This window comes from Engystomops pustulosus, chromosome 3 (genome assembly GCF_040894005.1).
Source record: "Engystomops pustulosus chromosome 3, aEngPut4.maternal, whole genome shotgun sequence".
NCBI classification, from domain to species: Eukaryota; Metazoa; Chordata; class Amphibia; order Anura; family Leptodactylidae; genus Engystomops; species Engystomops pustulosus.
The window spans coordinates 146269105-146295588 of NC_092413.1; the positions used below are offsets into that span (position 1 = coordinate 146269105).

General features: G+C 41.9%; 1 protein-coding gene across 2 annotated transcripts; it reads right to left on the bottom strand.

Annotated features, from left to right (window-relative positions):
* PDE6D (phosphodiesterase 6D) lies at nt 1–26273 on the bottom strand. Of its 2 annotated transcripts, none has more exons than XM_072142467.1 (5): nt 26183–26273; nt 8845–8933; nt 8336–8461; nt 2933–3038; nt 1–969 (listed from the first exon to the last, which is right to left on the bottom strand). In XM_072142467.1, exons 2-5 carry the CDS (start codon nt 8924–8926, stop codon nt 888–890), a joined length of 396 nt encoding a protein of 131 aa, XP_071998568.1. In that variant the 5' UTR covers nt 8927–8933; nt 26183–26273; the 3' UTR covers nt 1–887. The 2 variants fall into 2 exon arrangements, with proteins under 2 accessions (XP_071998568.1, XP_071998567.1); XM_072142466.1 differs by lacking the exon at nt 26183–26273 and adding an exon at nt 25619–26160.
* Nucleotides 26274–26484: the final 211 nt, after the last annotated feature.

Below are 26484 nucleotides of genomic sequence, written 5' to 3' on the forward strand. Positions count from 1 at the left end.
TAGTTTAACATAGGTCTATTTATCTCTATAACAGTGTAACTCAATGGAGACATTTGTTCCTTAAAACTCAAAAGGAATTCAGTGAGGGGAGTAATATGACAGGCTATGGGGAGCTTATGGTAAAATATACTAGTTTTCCGTGTGATAATGGAAGGCCTCTGTAAGACATCAACAGATCAACTACTAAAGATACCTGGCAGGAAAAAATCATTTTGTCAAAAAATAGTTAATTGCTTTACACCCCAGTCTTAATACTGAAAAGTTTATGAACAATGTAGGTCTATATGTAACCACACTGCCCATTTTGTAAGATGAATATGTTTATACCTATCACTTCTATCAATGGCCATGTATTCATATAGTATTCAGAGCCATTGTATTTAAGGGCGTATTTCAATTTTTTTTTTAGTTTTTGTCAAATGCTCAACAAGGTCTCAGATCATGGAGTTTAATTCATACATTAGTTAAAGGGAAAGGTTACTGCTATGACAGAATTACATGTTGTGGTTTCATTACCTGGGTGCAGCTGACGGTGGCCTAACTAGTCCTCTACCAGGGACAACTCTACATAATTCACCAAATTTGCAAAGAACAAAACATGCAATTTTTGTGTTGTGATCAATCTGAACTATTAGTAAAGGATTCAAGAACCAGTGACAATAGCGGAATGAGATGGATTCTGCTCCACAGAGGACAGGGTCATGTGCAATGTGCTGAATGGTGTGCCCTTGCATCTGTGCTTGAAAACATGGGCATAGTCCATTAATTCGTTCAAGTCCATAGCACCCGACAAATGTTTGTCTTCTCCCCCAGAAAAAGAACAAATGTAAATTTGAGAAAGAGAATGGAAGTGGATAAAAAAAAAAAAAAAAGTGGCTTCTCATTTTTCAAACATAGAAGAGTCTGACTCTGGATGTACTGACAAGGAGATCAGCGTCGTAGAACTTTGTTTCTATAATGACGTTACCACTGTAAATGAAACAAAGAGAAAATGTTAAACTAATACTGCAGTATACAGGCGGTCCCCTACTTAAGGACACCCGGCTTACAGACAACCCATAGTTACAGACAGACCCCTCTGACCTCTAGTGAAGCTTTGTGGATGCTTTACTATAGTCCCAGACTGCAATAATCAGCTGTAAAGTGTCTGTAATGAAGCTTTATTGATAATCCTTGGTCCCATTACAGCAAAAAATGTTTAAACTCCAATTGTCACTGGGGACAAATTTTTTTTTGGTCTGGATCTACAATTATAAAATATACAGTTTCGACTTACATACAAATTCAACTTAAGAACAAATCTCCGGACCCTATCTTGTATGTAACCCGGGGACACATTTTTCTTAGGTAGATAGATGGCCAGTAAACTCAGACTGACTAAGAATGGTTAATAGAAGGCACGAGGTTTCAGGGAAAGCCTTTTCTTTCATTTAGTACTGTATGCGTTTTCTTAGTCAGTCGTGAGGGCATCATCAAATTGTGCACACAGTCACGTTTGGTTGCGCCCAACTTGTCTCACCACACTGTGAGCGAGCCAGCCGGCTGAAGGTCGTATTGTGGTCCATTTGGCACATGGACAAGAGCATAAGGTCTAGGCCCATAACTGTTTCATTTTTCTGTTGCCTTAAGACAGGTTGATTTTTGAGTGTCAAATATTTTAAAGGAATAATGTAATTTTGTGTGGCCACTTCCTAAGACCATAACTTTTGAGGTGTGGCAGGATGTGATGGCGTTATAGTAGGGGTTGAAAATGTTATATTTCTCACAATATGTGTACTGCTTATGTGACATTTTATTTCTCTTTTGGAAGTCATTGGGGGTCATTCACTAAGGGCTCGAGTCGCGGTTTCCCGACGTGTTACCCGAATATTTCCGATTTGCGCCGATTTCCCCGGGATTTTGCACGCGATCGGATTGTGGCGCATCGGCGCTGGCATGCACGTGATGGAAATCGGGGGGCATGGCTGAATGAAAACCCGATGGATTCGGAAAAACCGCCGCATTAAAAAAAAAAAAAAAAAAAAAAGGGTTGCGGAGCTTGCACTTACCTTCACTAGGAATAGGCCGGTGAACTTGAGTGCGTTCCGATGCTCTTCAGCGCAGCAGCACCACTTGGTGGACGTCGGAGGAACTGCCTTAATGAATCCCGGCCGGACCCGAATCCGCCGCAGAGAACGCGCCGCTGGATCGCGAATGGACCGGGTAAGTAAATCTGCCCCATTGTGTTCCTGGTGATAACTAAAAAGTTTAGCTTCATTTATTTATTTTTTTTACTTAGAAAATAAATAAATGTATTTTTATTTGAAAAATTGTTTATTTTTTCTACCGTGTGTATTTATATATATATATTTTTTCTGTTACACTACGGGACATCCCATTGTGATTTCTATGATTCCTTCTATAATGCATTGGTATAATCAGAATTACCAGCTGTCAGTTCTAACCCACAGGAGATAAAATTACGAATTGTGTTTGGCAATACTGAAAAGCATTTGTTCATGCCAGTCCTTGGGGCCTTTCTAAGGTGTCTGGATGCCAGTCACCCCATGATTGCAGTATAGAGGTACTGATGGTGAAGGAGCAGCATTCCTTCTCCATTCCATTTCAGCATTGACAGTTTCATCTACATTGTTATATGGTTGTTTTCAGTGTCTCCGAAAGGAGCCTGGCAGCCAGTGCGGCTTCTGCCATGATCGTACCTGTGCCCATATGATCACTGGGCGTAACTGCACAAACTGTGCTGCCATGGGTCAATTTATGAACTTTAAATTTTTAGTTTGATCACCACTAGTGTAAGAAAGAATGGCTTATGGTCATATAAATATTAGAGCCTCAGCCATTAGACAGTTATACCCAATCCTGTGGAAAAACACCTGAGTACAGCAATTAATAATAAGTACAATTTCCATCAGCAAACTTGTTACACCCTTACGTTAAAACATTAGCTGGCATCATTTGAGACTCTGGTGCGGCTTCTATCATGGACTGCCAGGTGTTCACAGAATTAGGCATTACAAATCCAAACTCAAAGGACCACTCTGGAACACAAAGAGAATAAATACAACAATGTCATCCTTAAATGTTTCATGGCATGAGAAATTTATATGAAATTACATTTTGGAAGATAACCCAACATACCGTATATACTCGAGTATAAGCTGACCAGAGTACAAGCCGAGGCAACTAATTTTAACACAAAAAACTGGGAAAACCTATTGGGACTTATTTACGAAGGGTCGCGTATCACACTTTTGTCGGACTGTTCGGCTGTTTCGTGATTTGCGCAGCTTTGACAGGTATTTAACAGGGGTTTGCGCTGGGAATGTGTCGCACGTGAACAATTTGTGGTGCGGCTCACTAGCTTTCATGCGACAGATATCGGGGGCGGACTGTCGGACGATCAAACTGATTCGGACTGAGCACAGGATTTAAGATTCAGATTGTGCCGCAAGACAATGCACTTACATGCACCAGTAAGAAGAAGATGAACTCTGTTGGACCTGAGCGGGGAGGCGACACATGCAGGATATCTGAGTGAATCACGGCACAGTGCATTATTGGCAGACAATGCACTTTCTGTGTACTCCAAGGAACAAGTAAGTACATATACCCCATTGACGTCAGTATAAGCCTAGGGTGGGAATTGCATTCGTCACAGCTTACACCCAGTATATAGCCAGCCCCCTGCCTCCTAGTATATAGCCAGTGCCTGTCCCCCCTTGTTTATAGCCAGTGCCTGCCCCCCCCTTGTTTATAGCCAGTGCCTGCCACCCTTGTTTATAGCCAGTGCCTGCCCCCCTTGTTTATAGCCAGTGCCAGCCGCCCCCCCCTTGTTTATAGCCAGTGCCAGCCCCCCCCCCCCTGCCCTCACCTTCCTGATGCCCCCCGCAGGTCCTCTTCTGTCTTCTGAAGCTCAGGGTCCTTGCACGCTGCCATCGCATATACCATTACGTCAGCCACTTGCTGACATCATGGTGTGTGCTTATGGCGGCGCAAAGACTATGATGTCAGCAAGCGACTGACATCATGGCGTGTGCGACACAGCAGGGACCTGAAGACTGAGCCTGAGCATTTTTTGTGCTGAAAAACAATACTTGAAAAACACAATTGGCAAACAGATAGGAGTGTAAGGATGGGGTACCTCATGTCTTCTACAACCCTCATCTTCAGTGGAATTGCATGCTTACACCTATCCTGATAAAAGGATGATCTCATAAAATGTATATTCAGGACCCCCCTGTGATAAATATAGCAAGGAGGGGTGGGGATAATAAGCTAGGTTTCATTTCATCTATAAAAGCTATAATGCTTCCTACTGTGCCAACAAAAAACTGCTTCATAACTCACTGTTCCAGTCAGAGAGTAACAAAGCAATGCTGGGCACAGCACACATACTATACTTCCATTCAGGGCCGGCACAAGGAGTAGGCAGGGTAGGAGATTGCCTAGGTCCTACTACCCTGGTTACTGCAATCCCTAAAAAGTAACCATATCACCCTTATCACAGAAATCGACTCGATTTTTCGAATCTGACATGTGTCACCATAATTGGTTAAGCTTTAAGATATCCAAGATTTTGAGAATTTATTTCATGATTTTGTAAATTTTAAGTGATACGTTTTGCATTTCATCCTGGAAAACTTCTGCATTTTCAAAGTTTGAAATGTTCTGCCTTCCAGGCAGATATAGCTTTTGGGGTAGTTTAACTAACATTTACGGAATGTCTTCTTTATGTTGAGATTTTATGCGTCCTCTCCTTTTCCTAGGATGTTATGGGGCGCAGAACTTGAGATGAGATTTTTCTTATTTCCATGAAAATCGCCAAAACTCACTATTTTGAGGGACAACTCAGCTTTCAAGTGACTTTTAGAGGCCTAAATAATAGTAAAACCCCATAAATTACCCCACTATAGAAACTACACCCCTCAACGCATGTAAAACAACTTCTATTAAGTCTATTAACCCTATAAGTGTTTCACATGGGTTAAAACAAAATGGAAGTACGGTTTAGAAACTTGAATTTTTTTGGAAAATTCATTGATACTTGACACTTTCATAATGAATAAAAAGATGAAATGCTCTGCAAAGTTTGAAGCCCAATTTCTCCCAAGTGTACTGATACCTCATATGTGGTAGTAACCTGCTGCATGGGCACATTAGACAATCATTTTTTTCACAACTGTTTATACAACACACATTGGGGGAAATGTATCGATCTGTCTATGCCAGAATACTGGAGTCACATTTATTGAAGGTTTTATACCGTTTTTAGGCAGTTTCCTGACTTCTCTGAAAAGGGGCATTTTATTGGAAAATTCAATATTGTGGCGCAACGAACTAGACCAACTAATAGGAGGTGCAAAGTACGACTCCCCAGTCCTACACTGCACCAGATTAATCATCCAGCATCAGACGCAGGGATTAATCTGGTGCAGTAGAGAACAGGCTAAAGATTATACATCTCCCCCATTGTTTTAACCCCTTAAGGACGCAGGGTTTTTTTTTTCTCACTCTTCACCTTCAAAAATCCATAACTTTTTAATTTTTCAGTGTACAGAGCTGTGTGAGGGATTATTTTACATCTCCATCGCATTATGTATTATTCCATGCTGTGTACTGAGAAGCTGGAAAAATAATTCCAAATGTGGGAAAATTTGAAAAAAAAAAGTGTTCGCATCACGTTCTTGAGGACTCAGTTTTTACGACTTTCACCGTGTGCTCTGAATAATATCTCTGCTTTAGTCTTTGGTTAGGTACGATCACAGTGATACCAAATGTATACAGGTTTTATTGTGTTTTAACAAATTTTCAAAAGTTAAACAATTGTGTATAAGAAGAAAAATTTCGCCATCTTCTGAAGCTAATAACTTTTTCATACTTTGGTGTACGGAGCTGTGTTAGGTGTTAATTTTTCATAATGAGCAGACGTTTTCACTGCTACCATTTTGAGGTCTATGCGATATTTTGATGGCTTTTTATTCTATTTTTTATGTGATGTAAAATGGTGTCAAAGTCTCATTTCAGATATTTGGGCACCATTTCGGTTATGTGCTTCACCGCCGGCAATAACTGTTTTTATATTTTGATAGATCAGGCATTTTGGGATGCAGCAATACCTATTGTGTGTAATTTTTACTTTTTTTAAATAATTTTTTTTACTTTTTTTTAGACCCTCTAAGATACATTAACCCTAGATAGTCTGATCGTTCCTACCATATACTGCAATACTACTGTACTGCAGTATATGGCATTTTTGCACAGTATTCAGTGCCAGTGGCTCATTGTAACGAAACTGCAGAAACCAGACAGTCTCAGGTCTGATGAAGAGCGTCCGATGACGCTAGGGGAGCAACGATCCAATCCAAGTTGGCGGCGCCGACCGCGGTTATTAGCGGTGGGGGTTGGCTGCATATTGCATACCTGTGTATGAAGAGGGCTCAGCCCGTGAGCCTCTTCATACACCCCCCGCACCTCTGAGCAGTAAAGCTACGGGGAGCTAAACAAATACACTTACAATTCTGCTTCAGAGATTTATCTCTCAACATGCCCGGAAACTGACTGCAGCAGGTTATAGTGATGGGATCGGCACAAAGAGTCGGCTCTTTCACGTGAAGGACGGGAGTCGGCTCTCTTCAGTGAGCTGATTGCTGATTAGGGACGGGGTTAAGTGAGCTCACCAAGCTACCTTTAACCCGTTAAATAGGGTTAAAAGTGTAGTGGATCGGGTGACAGGCTGGACTGAGGCTCCTTATTATATATTCAATAGGGGCCGCTCAGGAGCCCGGAGAGCCGGAGCGGAGCCCAATGATCCAGCTCACTAAAAAGAGCCGGACTTCCCTTCACTAGTGTTAGGAAGTGGACACGCAGAGGAACTTTTACACGCAGAGACTTGCAGCATCTTAGTCCAGGGAACAAGAGCTATGAAATAGCATGCTACCCACCTTCACTGGGGCAATATGCAACTATCAGGACACCCTATTTAATGACAGTAGCTCCCGCCTAGGGTTATGCTGCCTGCTCCAGTTCTCTTTCTTGGCCTTCTGTACATTCCCAAGGCTACTTTTTCACCTTTCTGTGCCTTTCTCTTCCCCTCTTCAGCTCTCGGAGAGCGTAAGCTTCTCTTTGGCTCCTGAAAAGAGCCAGGAAAATAGGCCAGCTGAGTTTCCTCCGGTAAATTCTACCCTCAGGCTGCAGTGGTATATAAGCAGGTATACAGGAAACAATGGAGGGCTGAACAGCTCCAACAGTGTCACATATTACAGCAAGTCTGCCTGGGACTGGTGGGTGGGGCCTCTGTTATGAGTGGTTTTTCCAAGCTCAGAAGTTTTTCACAGCCAAATGCAAAGAGTCCACCGGACTGCACCGACCATGTGTAATAGCCTCTGTGAGCTTCGGGGACTAAGGCTATTATACGCCTCCAGTAGCCCTGCAGAAGTGCCATCTTGCACGCCAGTGCCAACTGTGAAGCCGCTGGCATAGGCACTCACATATGCAATGGCTCTCACATGCACAGTGGCTCCTTGTTATCGGTGTAGTCATATCTATGTATATGTCTTGTTACTAGCAGCAGGACTGTGAAAATGGATTCTGCTCTGTTCTTTGATCTCTGCATTAAAACAGCTCCCCAGCTGCTCCCATCTGATGTAATATCTAACCAGAAGCCTATAGTATTGACACAGAGTAGATGGAAGGTGCTGTGCTGCATTCAGTACAGAGATCTTACACACCAGTGAACCAGAATTTTCCAACTCCAGGAGTATAAATACCTTTCACAGTCCTGCTTCTAGTAGCACACACAGGTATGGTTATACAGATCTCCAGGGCATCTGGCACTGTCAGAAAATTTGTATAGTAAAAACGGCTGGCATTATCACAGCCATGGAACAGATCTCAAACTGGACTGTAAAACTTTCACACTACTTAAGCATTAACTTATGGTTCCATTTCACATATCTCATCTCATCAACTGCAGAGTTAACATGACTGTTTATGTAGTTATGTTTTACCATGCCTGATAAAGAGTCCCGAGAAGGCATGCAAATGTCAACTTATTCTACGGAACTGGACAATATTATTTTGAAACAGAAGTACTGTACATAAAACATCAACCACCACAGAGAAAAACCATTAACAATGGCCGAGAAAGCGTTTCTACAACAAATCACTACAGAAGCCTAATAAAAACAGTGTAGAAAACAAATCATATTCCAGAATTTACTTTTACCAGCCCTTTTGTAAGAACAGAACAGAAACATAATTAGCCGAAATGGGAAAATCCTTTATTTATGTGCACCAATTTTTAGGAGTTTCCCAGATACCATTTTGGCCACCCTACCTTCTAGACACTGCCCTTTAAAGTAGACCTTCTGTTCTAGTCTAAAATTCTCCATTTCTTCTTCAGATGCAAAGTTGATTTCTCTGGACACAGATTTACATTTCAAGATTTTCTTGGGCACTCGAGCTAAAAGAAAAAGTAAAAGAATTTGAAGACTGTAGAGAAAATGTATTATAATAATATAACAACAATAATGGAATAATAATGCTAATATAATAATAAATACAATTTTTTTTATTTTTTTATGTACATTATATCTTAATATAAACTACAAAATAGGGTTCAGCGATTAGGATTAAGTTAAGCAGACAGTGCTGGAGTCCCTATACGAGAAGACAAGATGCATATAATCTGATAGATCTTCTGGGCTGCAGGTTACATTAGGTTGCCAACTGTTGTGGCTGCAACCTCAGCTATAATATGATAAACTAATCCAACAATATAAAGAGCATACAGTATTTAATGGGATAAAAGACAATGAAATTTTAAGATGACACACTACAAATTACCTTCATGTTCAACTCCAGGAAACGACAGATCTTCTGCTCCTTGCCACATAGTCTTCCCTGTCTCACCATCTCGGAGAATCATGGAATTTCTAGTAAGTTAAGGATTACACCTGTTGTGATCTAGAACACATACACATTTAACCAAGTATAAAGAGCTGACTATCACATGGTAGTGAATTGTGCCCCCAAAAAATCTCTTCAATGAGTCTTTGCGCTCCAATTTGGCTCTATAGTTACTTGCTGCAGCTCAGCCCAGTTTACTACAAGTGCAATACACCAGGAGGGACACTCTTTCTCAATGTGAGCAGCTATATTCATGGAAGTGAAGAGTCCAGCAATCGGCAAGTTGTACTGTCAGAAGATTAACTTTAAAAATTTTATTCAAGTTTTTAAAACTTTTGTTGAGTCAGTGTTAAAAACATAGCAGCAACCTAAAGAAGATGTAATTCTGTACAGCCCTTAGTGATAGCATAAACTAAAACATAGCTAGCTTTAATTAGAAGCAGTGCGAGTACAACTACAGCTCACTGAACACATGACCACCGTTTTCAATATCATCAGATGATACAATGCACCTTGACAGAATCCTGTTCCAGGTTTTTTTTGGTTTAACCCCTTAGAAATATTTTGGCCACAAGGACACAGCCTCATTTTTCAAATTTGCTGTGTCACTATACGTGGTTATAGCTGTTTGTTTAGTTAAACGAGAGGCATTTGGCAAGAGATTTTTAAAATTCTTCACTTTCGAAGTTTTAAATTCTCTACTTTTTAAGCAGTCATAGCACCCAAATTAATTCAGAACTTACATTTCCCAAATGTCTTCTTTATGTTGGTATGGTTTAAGATTCCACATATTTTTTCTAGAATGTTATGAGGCTTAGAGTTTGGTGATTTTCCAATAAGAAGTTTGTTAACCCTTTACATGTTTTCTAGAGGTTAAAAACAAAATGGAGACGTGGTCTACAAATCGTAATATTTTTGAACAATACATTCATTTTGGATGGAAATTTGAACATTCACAATGGATTAAATGACAGAAGGATCCACAACGTTTGATACCCAATCTTCCGAGTGTACCGATACCCCATATTGGGTGGTAACAGCTGGGCATAGAAGGGAAGGAGGCGCCATCCAGAGCAGATCTGCATTGTCAAATTGTATAGGCTTTAATTTTTCTTTTTTTTCTTTTTTTAAATGTTTACCATATATACTCGTGTACAAGCCAAGTTTTTCAGCACAAAAAATGTGCTGAAAATCCTCACCTCGGCTTATACATGAGTCAATACAGCACTTCAAAGTAAATAAATGAACTTACATACTCACCCTCCGACGGCCCTGATGCGCAGCGTGCTCCTCTTCTGGCTTCCGCGCCTGTCTTCTTTCTTTGCTAACATCCTGCAGGGCGCAGTGATGTTTCCTCTTGGCCGGAAGGCGCATACTATGACGCGGCCGCAGCTTGCGTCATACTATGCGCCGGCCGGGAGAGAACATGCCCGCGCCCTGCAGGATGTTACCGAAGAAAGAAGAAGACAGCCGCGGAAGCCAGAAGAGGAGCGAGCTGCGCATCAGGGCCGCCGGAGGGCGTGTATAAAAGTTTTTTTTAGTGCTGGGCTGGCTGCATACTGCGGGCTGGGCTGGCTGTATACTGCTGGCGGCGGGCTGGGCTGGCTGTATACTGCTGGCGGCGGGCTTTATACTCTACAGGGGGCTTGCTGGCTATACACTGAGGGGGGGGGGGGTTGGTGTCTGTGACCAATGCATTTCCCACTCCCATCTTATACAAGTCACATGCTTTTTTTTTTTTTTTTTTTTTATGCAGCCAAACCAAAACATACCTGGGACTAAAACACAATGTTATATTGAATTGCAAATGCACAGAAAAGACAAAAGACAGCTTTGCAATCCAGCTTTATTGTGTTTCTGCAACCTATCTTTAAAAGAAAATGAGGTCACTGGTGACAGATTTGCATTTAGGCTACATGCACACTGCCGTGGCCCGCCGCACAGCAGCGCGCGGGGAGAGGAGGAGAGCGCAGCTCACCCCCGACCCCCTCCATAGGAACATATGGGCCACGGCGCCGTAATACAGGAAAAGATAGGACATGTCCTATCTTTTCCCGGGGTACGGTGCCGCACGTGTGCTGTACCGTACCGCTCCCGTACGATGCAGTCAGCCCATAGAAGTATATGGGGGACGTATATCAGCCGTACCGCTCCCGTACGATGCCGTCAGCCCATAGAAGTATATGGGGGACGTATATCAGCCGTACCGCTCCCGTACGATGCCGTCAGCCCATAGAAGTATATGGGGGACGCATATCTGCCGTACCGCTCCCGTACGATGCTGTCAGCCCATAGAAGTATATGGGGGACGTATATCAGCCGTACCGCTCCCGTACGATGCCGTCAGCCCATAGAAGTGTATGGGGGACGTATATCAGCCGTACATACGTCGGCCGTATATACGTCCCCCATACATGTGTGTAAATGTTTCTTTCGTGTGTAAACACTGCCCAAGCTGTAGCCTTTCAGGTCTCTCTCAATTTTTTAAGTTCACAAAATTTCTAACTTTTGGAGTTTACTTTCCAGTTTCTTCTGTAAAACCTTATCTTCTTGTATATTTTCATAGTGTTTTAAATCTGTTTTTCATGTGTGCTATTTTGTTAATTTAATTTATTTAGTTTCCTCATATTTCTAATGTATTGGATTGTACATTTAAAATCAAATGTTTTGGTTGCCGACAGCCTGTCCGTGCATCAGTGTCCCCAACACTCTGGCTGGGAGGAAGTGATCTTAATTACTCTTTTCCTTTTCTAGATTTTTCAGGACAGCAAATCCTAATAGGAATTGTATTGCCATGACGGTTGCATCTTGTGGTTTGTAAAAATAGATGCGTTGTCGAATAACCTTTTGCAGTAAAAATGTGTTAAATGTGTATCCCGTTTCTATGAACTGGACCAGTGTTACTGCGGACACACCTCAGGGTGTAGAACAGACATCATGGCTGAGGCATTATCCCTTAATGTGATTTCAACAGCTTAAATATCTTCATCCTGACCAGGGGCAGAGAGTGACTATTATTAGCGACTTCACACTATGAATGCAAGGAGAGTCAGAACCTCCTGAAGAGAAGATTAAAAGATACATGTAAAATATAAGACAAAACGACCAACCAGATCCTACAATAGTGCTGTCCATACACTTATACACCAGCATATTACAGAAGAGCACCCCCTCTCCCCAAATATCTGTCATTAGGGATAGGGGCAGGGCCGCCCCTTGTTTTTATTTACAAAGCCTCCACTAAAGCTTGCAGCAGGCCAAACACCTGTACTGGCTGCCAGGACTCTCTTCATACAATAGTGATACCAGCAGAGACACAGCAAACATTTTATGCAATGCAAGGCACATTAAATTGTTCAAAGCGGTGTGTGTGGCTTCTTCCAGCAGTGATCTCCTATCCAGAAGTGTCCAACTCATAAGAGTACAAACAATGTGACCCGTGACAATAACAGGTCCTCTAGTCCCCTTACTAAATGGAATGGTCCCTTAGATCTGAACGATCATTCCTGCAGCTTTTATGAGATTTCATTTGTAACAGCATGTACATAAATGGCTTTATTCTGTGCAACACAATTTAGTGATGAATGCCGGACAAAAACTATTCTATTCCCATCTGGGCATTTACATTTAATTTATGCTATTGAGGCACCCGACCACCTGGACTCACCAGGACGGATGTGGGACATGCCGTAACTCCAAGCCATTTCATATGCAAAAACAATTTGTTTATTTCGTGCAAGCACTTCAGCAGTGGTGGTTGTATCCAATAAAAATCTAATTTCAAAGGGAAATTACTGTCATAGATATTTTTGGTAATAACACCCCATTGAAGAAATATATGTATATGGCAAACAAATTAAATTCTATGTGAATGCCCGGAAGAGAATACCTTTTTAAATTCTGTTGTTGATATCAGTTGACAGAATAATATTCTTCGTTTCATAAACGCACATTATCTAGCAGATTTGTACATAAAATGGGGTATCCCAATAGCAAAATTAAAATTAGACCACAAGGGAGAGTTAACATGGCATGGTAGTGATTGAGATTTCTATCATCAGTGTCACATGTTCAAATAGAGTGGATTAGGGGGTTTTGTGTTGCTAACCCCAAACATTACATTTAAGCTCTGATCTTGCATGTTCTCCAGTGACATCTAAATGTGCAACTTTTCTACCGCTGTGACAATGAGTGCTCTAGTTCACTGTAGCTCCCTCTGGTGGCCACTGAAAGAAAACCCTTAGACTATGTGAAGAAGAAGTTTACAGTAAGGCATTTCTTCTAAAATGGTCCCCAAACTAGGTGTGTGGCACGTACGTCACCATAATATATTACACTCAAGCACAAATAACTGAACTAAAAAGTTACTACAAATAATGACTTAGGAGGTTACGTTTGTAACCTGGTATTTTGGGTAATTTTCTGACTAGTCAGTGGTACATAGGATATTAAGAGGAAGAAAAAAAAAAAAAAAAAAAAGGCCAGGGAGCTGCTATTCTGCCAGTTAAAACACTAACAAAAAGTAGAAGGTCAGAGAACCTTGCAGGACAACACTTCGCTGATTTGGCAAAAAACTAAATGGGTCACTGCAGAAGTGGTTTCCATCGGATTGAAACCTCTGTAGAACATTCTAACACCATGGTGGCGAACCTATGGCACAGGCGCCAGAGGTGGCACTCAGAGCCCTGTCTGTGGGCACCCAGGCTATCGCCCAGCCAAAGGTCACCCACCATTCAGGACTCAAGACCTAAATCAAGGAGGTGTGGAAAGAACTTGATTATCATTGTAGCCCCATCTCCGGACCCTTGATCCATTCTGTTGAGGAGACTTTGGAAGGAAACTACAATAATAATCCAAATTTGTCCTTCTTACTCCTGTATTGGTGTCCTCAGGGCACCAATATATTTGAAACCTGTGAATTACTTTAAATTGCCATTTTGCACTTTGTGAAAAAATGTGGCTTTTGCTTGTAGTTTCGGCACTCAGTCCCTAAAAGGTTCACCATCACTGTTCTAACAGATAGTTTGTCTTTGTCATAGTAGTGTAGGCTGGCTCCACAAGGGTCTGTCTTTTCAGTTATCTGCATATATCTATAGGATAAGTAATCAGATGAGCGAGGAGCCTACACCTGCCACGCATAGCTGGATGTGGTTGTGGTGTGTTCTCAGGAGAGCCATCGCTTCCCAGGAAAGTGGGGTCACTTGGCCTGCTTGTAGCTCGGTCTCATTCTAAGCAAAGTAGTGCACTTAGTAGGAAGAGGGGAGGCCAAAGCTTTACAGAACCTTAAATACCCCCTATAAAGTGGTCTTCCCATTCAATCCACAAAATCGGGTCTGACCACTGGGAACCCCACTAGTAAAGGTTCTGTCAGTGTCTCTATGAAACTCACACTTCTCCGGCATTAGGTATACAGCACTTCAGGGGATTTTTTGGCTCTATAAGTGTCTATTATGGAACAATCCCTTTAAAGACTTAACAGGTAATGGTATAAACATATGTAACGTGAACCAGTACTACAAGACACTACGCAATACTTGGAAATGACACAAGACAAAATGTATGATAAGTTGTATGAAAGGCTAGTTACATGATGGCATGCAGCGGTATGCACACCATCATAGCCCTTCTCCAGCAGCAATAAATAGTCTGGGAGATGAGCGAGCAGTGCTCTTTATCAGTATATACAGACAAACTGGATGTCTCACAGCGATATCTTATGGCATGCTAAATACATCAGTTTAACCATTTGTGAAGTAGCAATCACAATCCCAGACAGAAAACTGGTAGAGCACTTTCCAGGGAGAGGATTATGTGCGTGGGGTTTATATGGAATAAATGTGCTGAAAAGCTTTAGGAAAAACAAGAGGATTGTGAGAACAGGTTACGTTATTCCTTCATGAGAAGCCCCTTCCCAAGAGCTCTCCACACACAGCAGGTGCTGCTCTGGGGACATCTTAGGCAGCTGACACCGAAAAGTGGTTAACACTAGGATTACAGAAGGTTCAGTATAAGATAACAGTGCTTTGTAACCTCTAGGAATTAGCACTGTAATCTGACAGCTAAGAGGTAACCACTACAGAAAAGGGGGGTGGACTGTCATATATTAGTAACAGCCCCCACGAGTGAGCCCCCAGTCCGGATCTGTGCCATACACACCTATAATGACTTGTACTACCAAAGAGAAAAAGGGGTTGTTATAGAAGGCAGGACACGCAACAATCTCAAGAGGTTTTGTTTTTGTTTTTTTTTTACCACTAAAGGGAACCTGTCAGCTGAAATTGACCTAATAAACCACTACCTATGGCTCGGGAGACAGATGTGGCTCTTTTGTTGGCTGCAACTGGCTCTCAGACACATCTTTAATAAACAGTGATGGCTGCTGTGTCTCTTAGACTGATCACAGGACAAAGGCAGCGATGCCTACGTCCTTTGTGCAGCCCAGGTGCCATCGCTGCCATCGTCTAAGCCTAGGTCAAAGAGAAAGGCATGGGATTGATAAGGAGATGGCTGCAGGGAGCGCAGGTAGGTGAATATATATATATTTTTTTTTTCCTGTGGCGACCTACCTACTTGGGGACGTGTGAATATTGTACGGCTCTAACAGAATAACATTTAAAATATGTGGCATTCATGGCTCTCTCAGCCAAAAAGGTTCCTGACCCCTGCACTACTAGTATGTTGTCAAGAAGCTGAATATCTGCACTCCCAGAACGCTGTCGCCAACTTTATAAAGGGAGGTTGTTTTAAAAAAAAAAAAAAAAAAACACGACGTCATCAGGGAAATATCATGGACTCTCCATATACGGCATTTCTACATTTCTAAGGCCACAGAGTTACACTGTGACACATGCTCAATGTACTGGTATACAAAGATCTCTCTATACATCACTACATTATCCTTTTTTTAATAAAAAAATATAATCAATATGTTTAAAAATTAATAAAAATGTATAGGATAAAACATAAATCACACATTTTATATTAACATTACCAGAACAGACTTTATAATAAATAAACCGTATATACACATGTAGAAGCCAAGGCACCTAATAATACCACCAACTCAAGTATAAGCCTAGGGTGGGAAATATATTGGTCACAGCCAGCCCCCTTTAGTACATAGGCTGCCAGCCAGCCCCCAGATTGCCGAGCGCATAAAAAAATAAACTGAGTACCATTCTGATGCCCCGGGCTGGTCCTCTTCTTGTGCAGCAGTGGCTGACATCATAGTTTGTCGCTGACCTGCAGCTGGTGCACATGAAGTAAGAAAAGGACCTGCATGGGGTGTTGGATAGGCAAATACTCAGTTTATTATATTTTTATACACCCAAGTATAAGCCTAATGGGGAAATTTCAGCACAAAAATTAAGCTGAAAAACTTTGCTTATACTCCTCCTTGTAAACAATGGTTGTTACTGATCGCATGCATTTTAATATTAGCGCATATGTGATTGGGCTAAACCCCACCCCCAGATGTTTGAATTGCATTTCTAAATGCAATGTAAAAGCCCCACTTCATCCCATCCTTAACATTGAATTCAGATAATTCAATATTTTCAAGAAAAGTAAAAAAAAGTATTGCAATAGAGCAGTGATGGCAAACCTTTTAGAGACCGAGTGCCCAAACTACAACCAAGACCCGCTTATTTATCGCAAAGTGCCAACACAGAAATTTAATTTGTGATTTATACTCCCTTCTCTGTCACCGTTTTCATTGATACCAGCACCCTGAGCACACCAATAAAGCAGAAAATAGTCCCAGGTAGAGCTGTCACTTTAATATAGCTCTGTGCACAGCAAGTTCTGGGCTGTCTGGGACTGCAGGAAGATACCTGGAGTCATCTCTGGTGATGGCCTGAGTGCCCACAGAAAGGGCTCTGAGTGCCACCTCTGGCACCAGTGCCATAGGTTAGCCACCACTGCAATAGAGTATCGTGATGCTTCTCAAGATACTGTATCACACTCAAAATTCAGGTACCGGCGCAACCCTACTCCAGCAACCAAAAACTACAATCAAAACAGACAATAATAGTGGAGACCCACAGAAGATAATACTGGAGACCCCAAATTAGAGAAAAAAAAAACAAAAAACACAACTTTCCTTCCTTCTCCTCCCTCATTACAGCTTCTTCAATCCTCCATGTGCCGCTCCGCTCTGTGTCCCGCACTGGTTGTATGTGGTGGCATCAAGACCTGGAGCAGAACTGGGCCAGGAGCCGGAGAGGGGCTGGGAGCAGTACAGTACAGCTGACAAGTACTTACCACTCCTGGGTCCTTTCCTATAAGCACTCTGCTCTGGATCCAGACCATGACAAATACAACCAGTGTCAGGACACAGAGCAGAATGGAACAGCAGAAGAGGACCGAGAGCGGTGAGGACTGCACCACTACACAGCCTCCTGCACCAATGAACGCTGCCATCAGTTATGTTACATTAGTTATGGAAGTGCTCATTGGACTCACTGTCAACAGGGCACGGACTGCAACACATGGATTCATGGATTGACAGGCTATACAAGCTCCTCTGCAATAGATTAGAGGACCAGCTAGTTCCCGCTAGAGTGACCAGGAAAACAGGACTGTGGAGTCGGAGTCGTAGAGTTGGAGACCATTTTGGTGGAGCTGAAGTCAGAGTCAATGTGCCGAAAATTGAGGAGTTGGGTATTTAGCTTATAGATACCACAGCCCCGGTGAAATGCTCAGCAGCAGCAGCCTCCCTTCGCTAGGGAAATGCCCAGCAGCAAAACCAGATTCCCCTCACTATGGAAATGCCCAGCAGCAGCCTAACTCGAGTATAAGCCGAGTGAAGTTTTTCTCAGTACAAACATTTTGCAGAAAGGTGTTCGGTCAGTGAAATCGGTGTACAATTCGGCATTCACTGGCCATGCTTGGGTTTTTTTGTGCACAATCCACAGGTTTAAGGGTCTATAATGCTCTCTGACAACTACAACTTCCATTAGCTAAATAATCCATCCTAAGCTAAGGATGATGATAGATGTAATTCAGAGCCAGCTGCTGTGCTCTTCTCTCTACTGTACTGTAAAACTGCATCTCCTACTATAGTTACTGCTGGAATATACTTTTTCCCTTTTAAACATAATCTGCTCTGGATTCTGTCCTAGAAACCGCACATAAAGGAAAAAATAAAAATAAAAACAGATGTATAAGATTGTTTGCCCAACATGTTTAAAGGATTACACATTTTAAATATTTAATGCCGAGTAGTTGACAGCCGGCTCAAGTCAGCGTTCTGCTTGAGTTATTGGAATATTATCCGTCTCCCTCCATGTATCCCATAATGACACCACGTATTAGCAATCTTCCTGAGAGCATTAAACGCCTATCCTTATGTCAGAAAATAGACCTGGCCCTACTCGCTGCTCTCTGCTATAAATGACAGCATAAAGTGTTCACCTGCATTAAAACATTAACAAGAATGTGTGCCTGTCATGCACACACCGCAGGGATGCACCATAAATTCCACCTCAGTCCTGCCATTCGTGCAGGCCACTCAATAAACCCACACATCCAGAGCCAAAGCCGTCTTGCTGCCCGCCATGAGCAGCACTAAAGCTAGCTTTCATTGTGGTCACAAAGCGCCTTCTTTACGAAGCCAGGCATGGGAACACACTCTATCCACAAGCTGAAAGGATTACTGAATAAAGCTAGCCACTCTTATTACTGAAAAGAGATTCTGTGTAGTGGTAAATCTCACTGATTTACTATCTAAAGTTTATCCAAATGTGATATATGGCAAGGATATAGCACATAGGATTATACACCTTAAGATTGCACCCTGAAACCTAGAAAGACTAGAGAGAAGTTATTATACATTCTATACATTTATAGAAACCTATGCTAAAGGCCACCCGAAGACTCAACAGATCTCAAGCGTCACACTATCTTACATATTTTATCCCTCTACTTTGTAAAGGCCAACTCTCTAAATCACCATTGTACAATTGCTGTATGGAGAAGTTTATCTCCCAATGCATCACTATGTGGATCTGTCATAAAGTAACTCAGCTTTACACAGGGCATACGGTATATTTGCTACATTCCTTTAAAGGGATCTTCTTGAAATATAGACCTGTAGAATGAGGACGTCTTAAGGCAAACAAACAATCACATGATACATACTATTAGTGAAATCAAAACTACTCTACCTCCCCATGAGTAACCAGCCTTAAGCTCCAAAAGCAAAAAAAAAAAATCTGTATTTCAAAAAGGAAAATAGAGTGACTCCAGGGGCAGTACGCCTCTACTATTATACCATCCTGGCACTACTTTGCCCATGTCTTGTCTACTTCTTCCAGTGTCGGTGCAGGGGGAGCAGTAAAACGGAAGGCAGAAACATACAACAGATACTTAGGAGTAATCCCTTTTCCCCTGGTCTCTGCATGACGCAGGTTTATGTTGAACACTTTGCCAATAATTGAAAAGAAAAGCGGATAGACTTGAAAGCAAAGCAGGGACAGGCCACACATGATCTATTCGGGAGCACTCTACAGGAAAATTAGTATCCCTTCTAGTCCCATAGAAATAAGAGCCATTACACAGCTATACTCCAATGTCAACAAGGTTCTCCTTAGAGGCAAGATGATGCTTTCCAGCCCCAACACTGGAGTTACAACCTCTTTAGTAGGGCTCATTCAGACTGGTGTTTTAGGCATCAATGTTTTTTTTTGTGGATTGTGGACACCATTGATTCCTATGGTGTGCAGCCGTGTGAAAAAAATGCAGCATTTAAAGTATGTTTTCTCACATGTGGATCATGGACCTCCATAGAAGTCAAGAGATTCCCCCCAAAAATCTGATCGCACATGGATGACATCCGGATGCGGTGCATTTTTTCTCAAATGTAGCTGGGCAACCAACAGGGCTGAGCAGAATGTAGATTAGAAACCCATCCATTTTTTTCAGATGTTCAACCTGAACGTGGATACATTAAGGCTACATGTACATGAAGGGCTTTTTTCCCCATGTGCTATACTCTTTTTTTTTTAACTTCAATGGAGCCATGCACACGTACTTGTTTTTCATGGATCCACGAAGAGGCTTTAGACCACTCCGAGCAGGTCCTTTTGATGCCGTGTTTGTGGGAACATGAAAAACAAGGATTCTGCATGGGTGTCATCCACTAGCCGTCTGCATTTAATAATCAGTTTATAGGTAAAACATTCAAGTGACCCTTCAAGTGCCATCAATTTCCAGGCTTCTGTTTCGATCCACAAAAAATAAAAAGGATGACGTACAAACCATTTCTGCAGACATACGGCTGAGCAATTTAAAACACTCTGAATGCACAGACCATGAAAACGTATAATGGATCTTAAGTTTGCGACAAAGAACAGAACAATTTTGTTTCTGATAATCTTACTCTGCTATATTCATTTGGGATCGTACCTGCTCCCTGCTGTATGTCCCTTTAGTGCATAAATCACTATTGGATGGGGCAGGAAGAGAACCTCCTTCATGAATATGAGTGCTCTGTATTCTTAATAAGAAACTAGTAGTTAAACAGGCCAGTGATTGGCTGCATGGTATAATGACAAATCAATGCTGCAAGGTGATAGTCAAAGTATAGTCGTATGACAGACCAAATCCACTTTAAAGACATGCATAAGAAACATTTGTATAGGTCCCACTGCATAAAACATTTGCCAACTCCTCCTGCAAACCTGCAAGGGATTATTTTCTGTGACATGTATTTATTTTACATTAATGTCTTGGATGCACATAATAATGTGTCCCAATCACAGAATATGGGTTTAGCCACTATTTTGGTTGGTGGCCCATTTTCTTTTTTATATTGTACTAGCGGTAGCTCCCGGCGTTGCCTGGGATAGTAAAGAACTATTCTTAGCTATAACAAAATAGAAAAGGTTAACAGAAAATATTTTTATCTGTGAAAGACTGTCTCTGTCTCCCTCTCTGCATCTTTCGCTCTCTGTCTCCCTGCCTCTATCCATCTTACCTCACACATAAGCGTGCCTCACATGGGTGCCAGAGGTGACACTCTGAGCCCTCTCTGTGGGCAATTAGGCGATCGCCCCAAGACAGAGTTCACCAAACAGGACCAAATCTACCAAATCTTTCTGCAGTCCCAGGTAATTTAAGAGATGTGACTTTCAGCAGTTTTTAATGTGACACTTCATTTTCAACTGCGGAAAAAGTGAGAAGGTGTTGACAGAAGTGAATTATCTGGACCCGCCATTCTTCCTGGAGACCCTGGAGAGAAGCTACAATGTTAGTCTGAATTTGCCCTCCTTCTTTCAACCGTATTGGTGGCCTCTGGGGGCTGATATGATTGAAAGCTGTGAGCAAGAAGCAATAAGTTACTGCTTAAAATGCCATGTTGGCACTTTCTGGTAAATAAGTGGATTTTGGTTGTAGTTTGGGCACTCTGAAAGGTTCACTACCCCATAGTAACCAATCAAAGCTCAGTGCTCATATTAATGACCTGTGGCAAAATAGCAACCAATCACAGCACCCCTGTACATGGTGGTTCATAAGTGTATTTTGAAAAGCGTGGGGTTAAAGTTATGACATTCCCTGAGTCACAGAGAGTGGCTGTGCAAAATCTTGTGATTGTAAACGCAACGGTGCAGTTTTATATAGCGGACATACATACACACCCACACGCTTTATAAATTAGATCTATTGTTATTTATATTGTATACAATTGTCATAAATCCCATAGACTAGATTATTGTATTACACTGTGGATTTACAGTGCAAATTTCATGCTTGCGTTAATTTAAAAAAAATTAAAAAAAAACCTATGACTGGAAAAAAAAATTTTTTTTTTCTCATCGGCAAAAAGGCCATTTATAAACATGAGGACGAAGGCCAATAGAATATCACTGAAAAGTCACTGAGAAAAACACTTGTCTGAAAGAGCCTCTAGTCCTTACCCTACGATGGAAATGAGACCATGTGCAGGGCAGATTCAACGGACCAAGCACAGTGCTATGGATGGGAGAGATCTGTGATGCAAGGAGTCCCTGACTGCCGGCCAAACAGCAGTGCTGACAGAGTAACAACTGTAATAGTCGACAAGCATTTTTCACGTCTTAATGTCATCAGTGGGCTTACTTAGACGTGTTTTTTTTCACAGACTCATACGCATATGCCCTCATATGCTCAATAAAATTATTGCCAAAATAGGGAGAGGAAAGTATAGTTTTTTACTTTTTATACATTTTGGACAAAAAAAAAATATATTTTTTTTTTTTATTTTACAGCTTAACGGCTTCTTGTTGTTACCATCTGTCCTCCTAGATTGTGCAATTACCAGGCACATTCTTGCTATTCCACGTCCAGTATCATGGGTGGTCCCCACACTACACAGGATAAGGGCACCTCCAGCTGCGGAGTCCACACAGGTGACAGGTGAAAAGGAGGCAGAAAGGAAGGTCTACCATATGTGGAAACCTCACCTCATACGGTACTTTATTAGTTGTGGATTACAGAATATCGCTTACAAGTGGAGATGAGCTTTATTTGAGATCAAAGCTTTACAGTTAAGACAATATTTAATAAAACTTGGCAACAAGACAAGATCTAAAGGATTCCTCAGGGAATGGGGATGCACTCCCTTCCTTAACTACACAAACATCTGTGATCTTATACAGACGCTCAAAATGGAACGGAGTAATAATGTGCAATGTGAGGCTTACCCCAGCTGCACACAGATGTACGTGTGGGTCTCATTCATGGGAAACTCTTATCAGCCAATCAGCTCAGACAATATGGGATCTCTAAGGAATCAATACAATGCAATAGAACTTGTTCCCCAAGACCTTGGCATCAGATCTTGTTTTGATTGATTTGTATCTATACTCTGTGGTCACTTGCGGCTAAGCTTCCCGTCTGGTGCCATGACAAGAGAACAGACAATAAATATGGAGTGTTACATGACAGCCATTGCTATATGTGAGCTGCAGATACACAACATTGTTGCATCATTACTGCAAACAACTGACAGGAACACTAAATCAGAAGTGTATGACAAGGGACAGGGACTCTGAGGACCACTTGGCAGTAAACAACTTATTACAAATTGTGTCTGGTCTGTACACAGGGACACATTAATCATGATGGGGATAAAGCAGCTGCTGCCTCTTCATGGAAAATATCAGGCGAGTCAATCCAATATCTTTATATTCTGAATTTATACAAAACTGTCTATAATGATTAAATTGAAAAAGCCAAAGATTTGTACAGCAGCAATATGTATTCAATAATATAAATGTTCATTACAACTATACAGAATGAACTTCTTGTTTCAGCACAACTATTAGTCCCTATTCGAGACAAAACGGGACAAACATGGTAGAATCCACAATGCTAGGTAACAAGCCACAATACTAGGTAGTGATGGAGTTTCACATTAGAGGCCATGGCCTCCAAAATCACCTGACCTTTACACATTACAGAGGATTTGGGACCGGCTGGACCACAGAAAGAAGGAACAAAAGAGCTAATTTATGCACAGAAAAAAAAAAAGTACTATCTACATGACTTTTTCCAAATCACATTTGGGCTCCATGCACACCGACATATGCTCGGCCGGCTACAGCATACAAGAGCCGTGCTGGAGGAGGGGTGAGTGCTGCTGACCCCTCCCCTCTAATCTCCATAGAAAATAGAGACGCACAGCCATTTTTACACGGCCAAAGATATTTTTTGTGAGCATGGCACAATGTATATGGGGACGTACATCCAGCCGTAAACTTATATGTCCCTTAGACTGTCGGGTGCATGAGGTCTTACTTTAATGTAACTGTATTACACAGCAGATTTTCCGCAATTAAATCTGTGCATAATGCGCAACGTGTGCAGACAGCCTAATGAATTACCTTTTCTAATAATAAAAGGTGTATCCATAGAGGCACAGTCCATTACACAAAATTCATTCAAGTATATTTAAGGGAACATTCGCATCCCATTAGTTTGGATTCATTCAGCATATACAGCAAAAAAAACTCCCGGCCTATACGCTGAACATGGCCGAAGAAAGCATGCTTTTTGCCTCCATCTACACATCTTCCCTTCCAGCAGGAAACACCGGATTCTTTCTCCTGCAGAGCAACATATACATAATAGCCTGTGGGGGACAAATACAAAATGTAGAGCATCCATCCTGGGACTCCGCTGAGCTCTGGGAAGTCCCCAGTGATATACCTGACCATTTATGAACATCTATACCTGCTTCCAACGTTCACTCCACATCCCGCTTCCAGGACATATCCTTACAATAAAATACAAAAAATGTGATATGAATGCAGCCAAAAAAAAATGTGGAAGGCCTGGTTTTCCATTATAATTATATAAAAGTGACCAAAGTACCTTATGTGGCCTTAAACAAATAAAATTCCAGCAGAACTAATCATCACCTGGCTGCCATTACAGCGAGTGAAGCCCCATAGTACACCCTGGCTTTACAACGCATATGCAAGTACAGTGCATGCACAATGAAGACGGAGTGTACTGCGCAAGGCAGCAGGAGCACCAGAGATGAGTCCAATGCGCTGAGATGAGACTCATGTCAAGTTAAAGTGGTTGCCCAATTTCAAATAACTCTCTTGCATTAGATAAGTCTCCTAATGTAGATGTAGCTGTGTCTTTGCCTCCTTTGGAAGCTTCGGCCTTTTCCTGTACTCATGCCGCCCTCTGCACACACACAAAGCTGCCAACTCTCTAACTGTAGGTCTTTTTCACAGTCTGTCCACACTAACAAAGACAGGAAGAGGAGAGGGAGCAGGAGGAGTCATACTCATGCTGCTACAGCTCCTCCTCTTCAGCAGAGCTCAGGCATGTAAAAAAAGAACCATGGAGGGTCTGCACACAGTACAATAGTAATTATCTGTTCCACTACATATTTGTATTATGGTAAAAATTTCACTTTAACCTCAATTAAATCGGTTGTCCGGAGGTTAATAAACATGGCTACTTTTTTCCAAAAATCAGCTCCTCACCTGACCATGTTTAGTGCCGGTATTGCAGCCCAGTTGTATAGAAATTAAAAGGCGTTTATGTGAAATACCATATTCTACCTATGGTCAGGAAATTAGCCATTTATTAAAGAAAGCAGCCAAGTTGTTCATCCACAGATAAAACCTTTATGGTTGTATTCCACAGGCAGATATGCATGTACAAAACAGTTTGTTTTTTTGAATGCACTGTGGTTTGGCTTCAACAACTGCATTAGAAACTATGTGTAGTGATTTAAGCTTAAGGACTGCTTGACACTGTGAATCATGAACTGTTCAGTGTCCTTAGTTATGAACAGATCATCAGAGTGATTTATTATTCAAGGAGTCCCTTCTTCCCTGCTGTGATCATGATTATAGCTCAGAGCTGCTATTATGTGGGGAAGCAGGGACTCTGTGAATCATAATTCACCATCATATATCCCTACGATTCTTGGATTCCTGTCCTGCAGCATCCTCATTAACTGCTATCATTGAGGGAAATGGCTACATTTTACGTTGCATTCAGATTAGTGGACACATCATAAGGGGTAGTCAGCACACACCAAGACTAGATTCATATGAGGTACTTGAAGACCCCCGTTCTCTTTCCCAGCAGATGGAGCGCCAGCTCTCATACACTACCCTGTGGATGATGAGACCCCCTTACTTAAGAATAGAAGGATGTCTTACTGCTAGGACATGTGATGTGCACATAACACAGGTTTGGATACAGTTTGAATCCCTCCATGATCTTCTTAGCCCGCTCGTTGTTAGACATGCTCAGTGCCTTCCTTGAGTCTATTCTGGATTTTCTGGGGCAGAGTAGACGCTGCTGAGGTACAAGTCCTGTGGATAGGGCAATATGGACGAAGCAGAGCTGTCACCTCTAGCACCTGGTACCTGTCACTCTGGTCGGATACATACCACCACTGTCATGGGCACTGCACTGCTGCAGGCTATGGTGGTAAATGGGCACCTCTCAGGGCTGGTGGCTGGTGCTTGGCTCCGGGTCACAGCTTGTCTTGTGTGTCAAAGTTTCGCCGTGACAAATTCTTGACAGAAGTATCTGACACCGAATCTGTGGGGTTACTACTACCAACCAAAATATTACATAGAGTGAAGCAGAAACGGCCTTTCAGATGCTACAATCCCGGTGTGGAGGCCGCTATTCGTTATCATGTAGCCTATTTCAGCTAAGCGGATTTATCGGAGCGACTACAGCACCTCCTACAGCTACCCGTAACGCCTTGTCGGCTCAACCAAACCCAGCAACAATCCAATCACAATCAAGATACTTTACAACCTTAAGCGCCGTGAACCAATCAGAGACCGGGTTGCATTGACAGCCATCCTCAATTGGCGTGGCATATTATACGAATGTTAGGTTGCGTTCAAAACGTTCTACTACAGAAAGTGCGCGTCACTCTACCCAGCAACGAGACGTTCCATAGAAACGGATTGATGTGTACGGGAAGAGGGAGAGGACAAAAGTCAGAGCTTATACTTATCACGTTCTAGAAAATAACACTGTAAGACTAATACCCCTGCTGTAATATTTACTATCGGAAGATAATGCCTCAATTTATAGATAAAATAA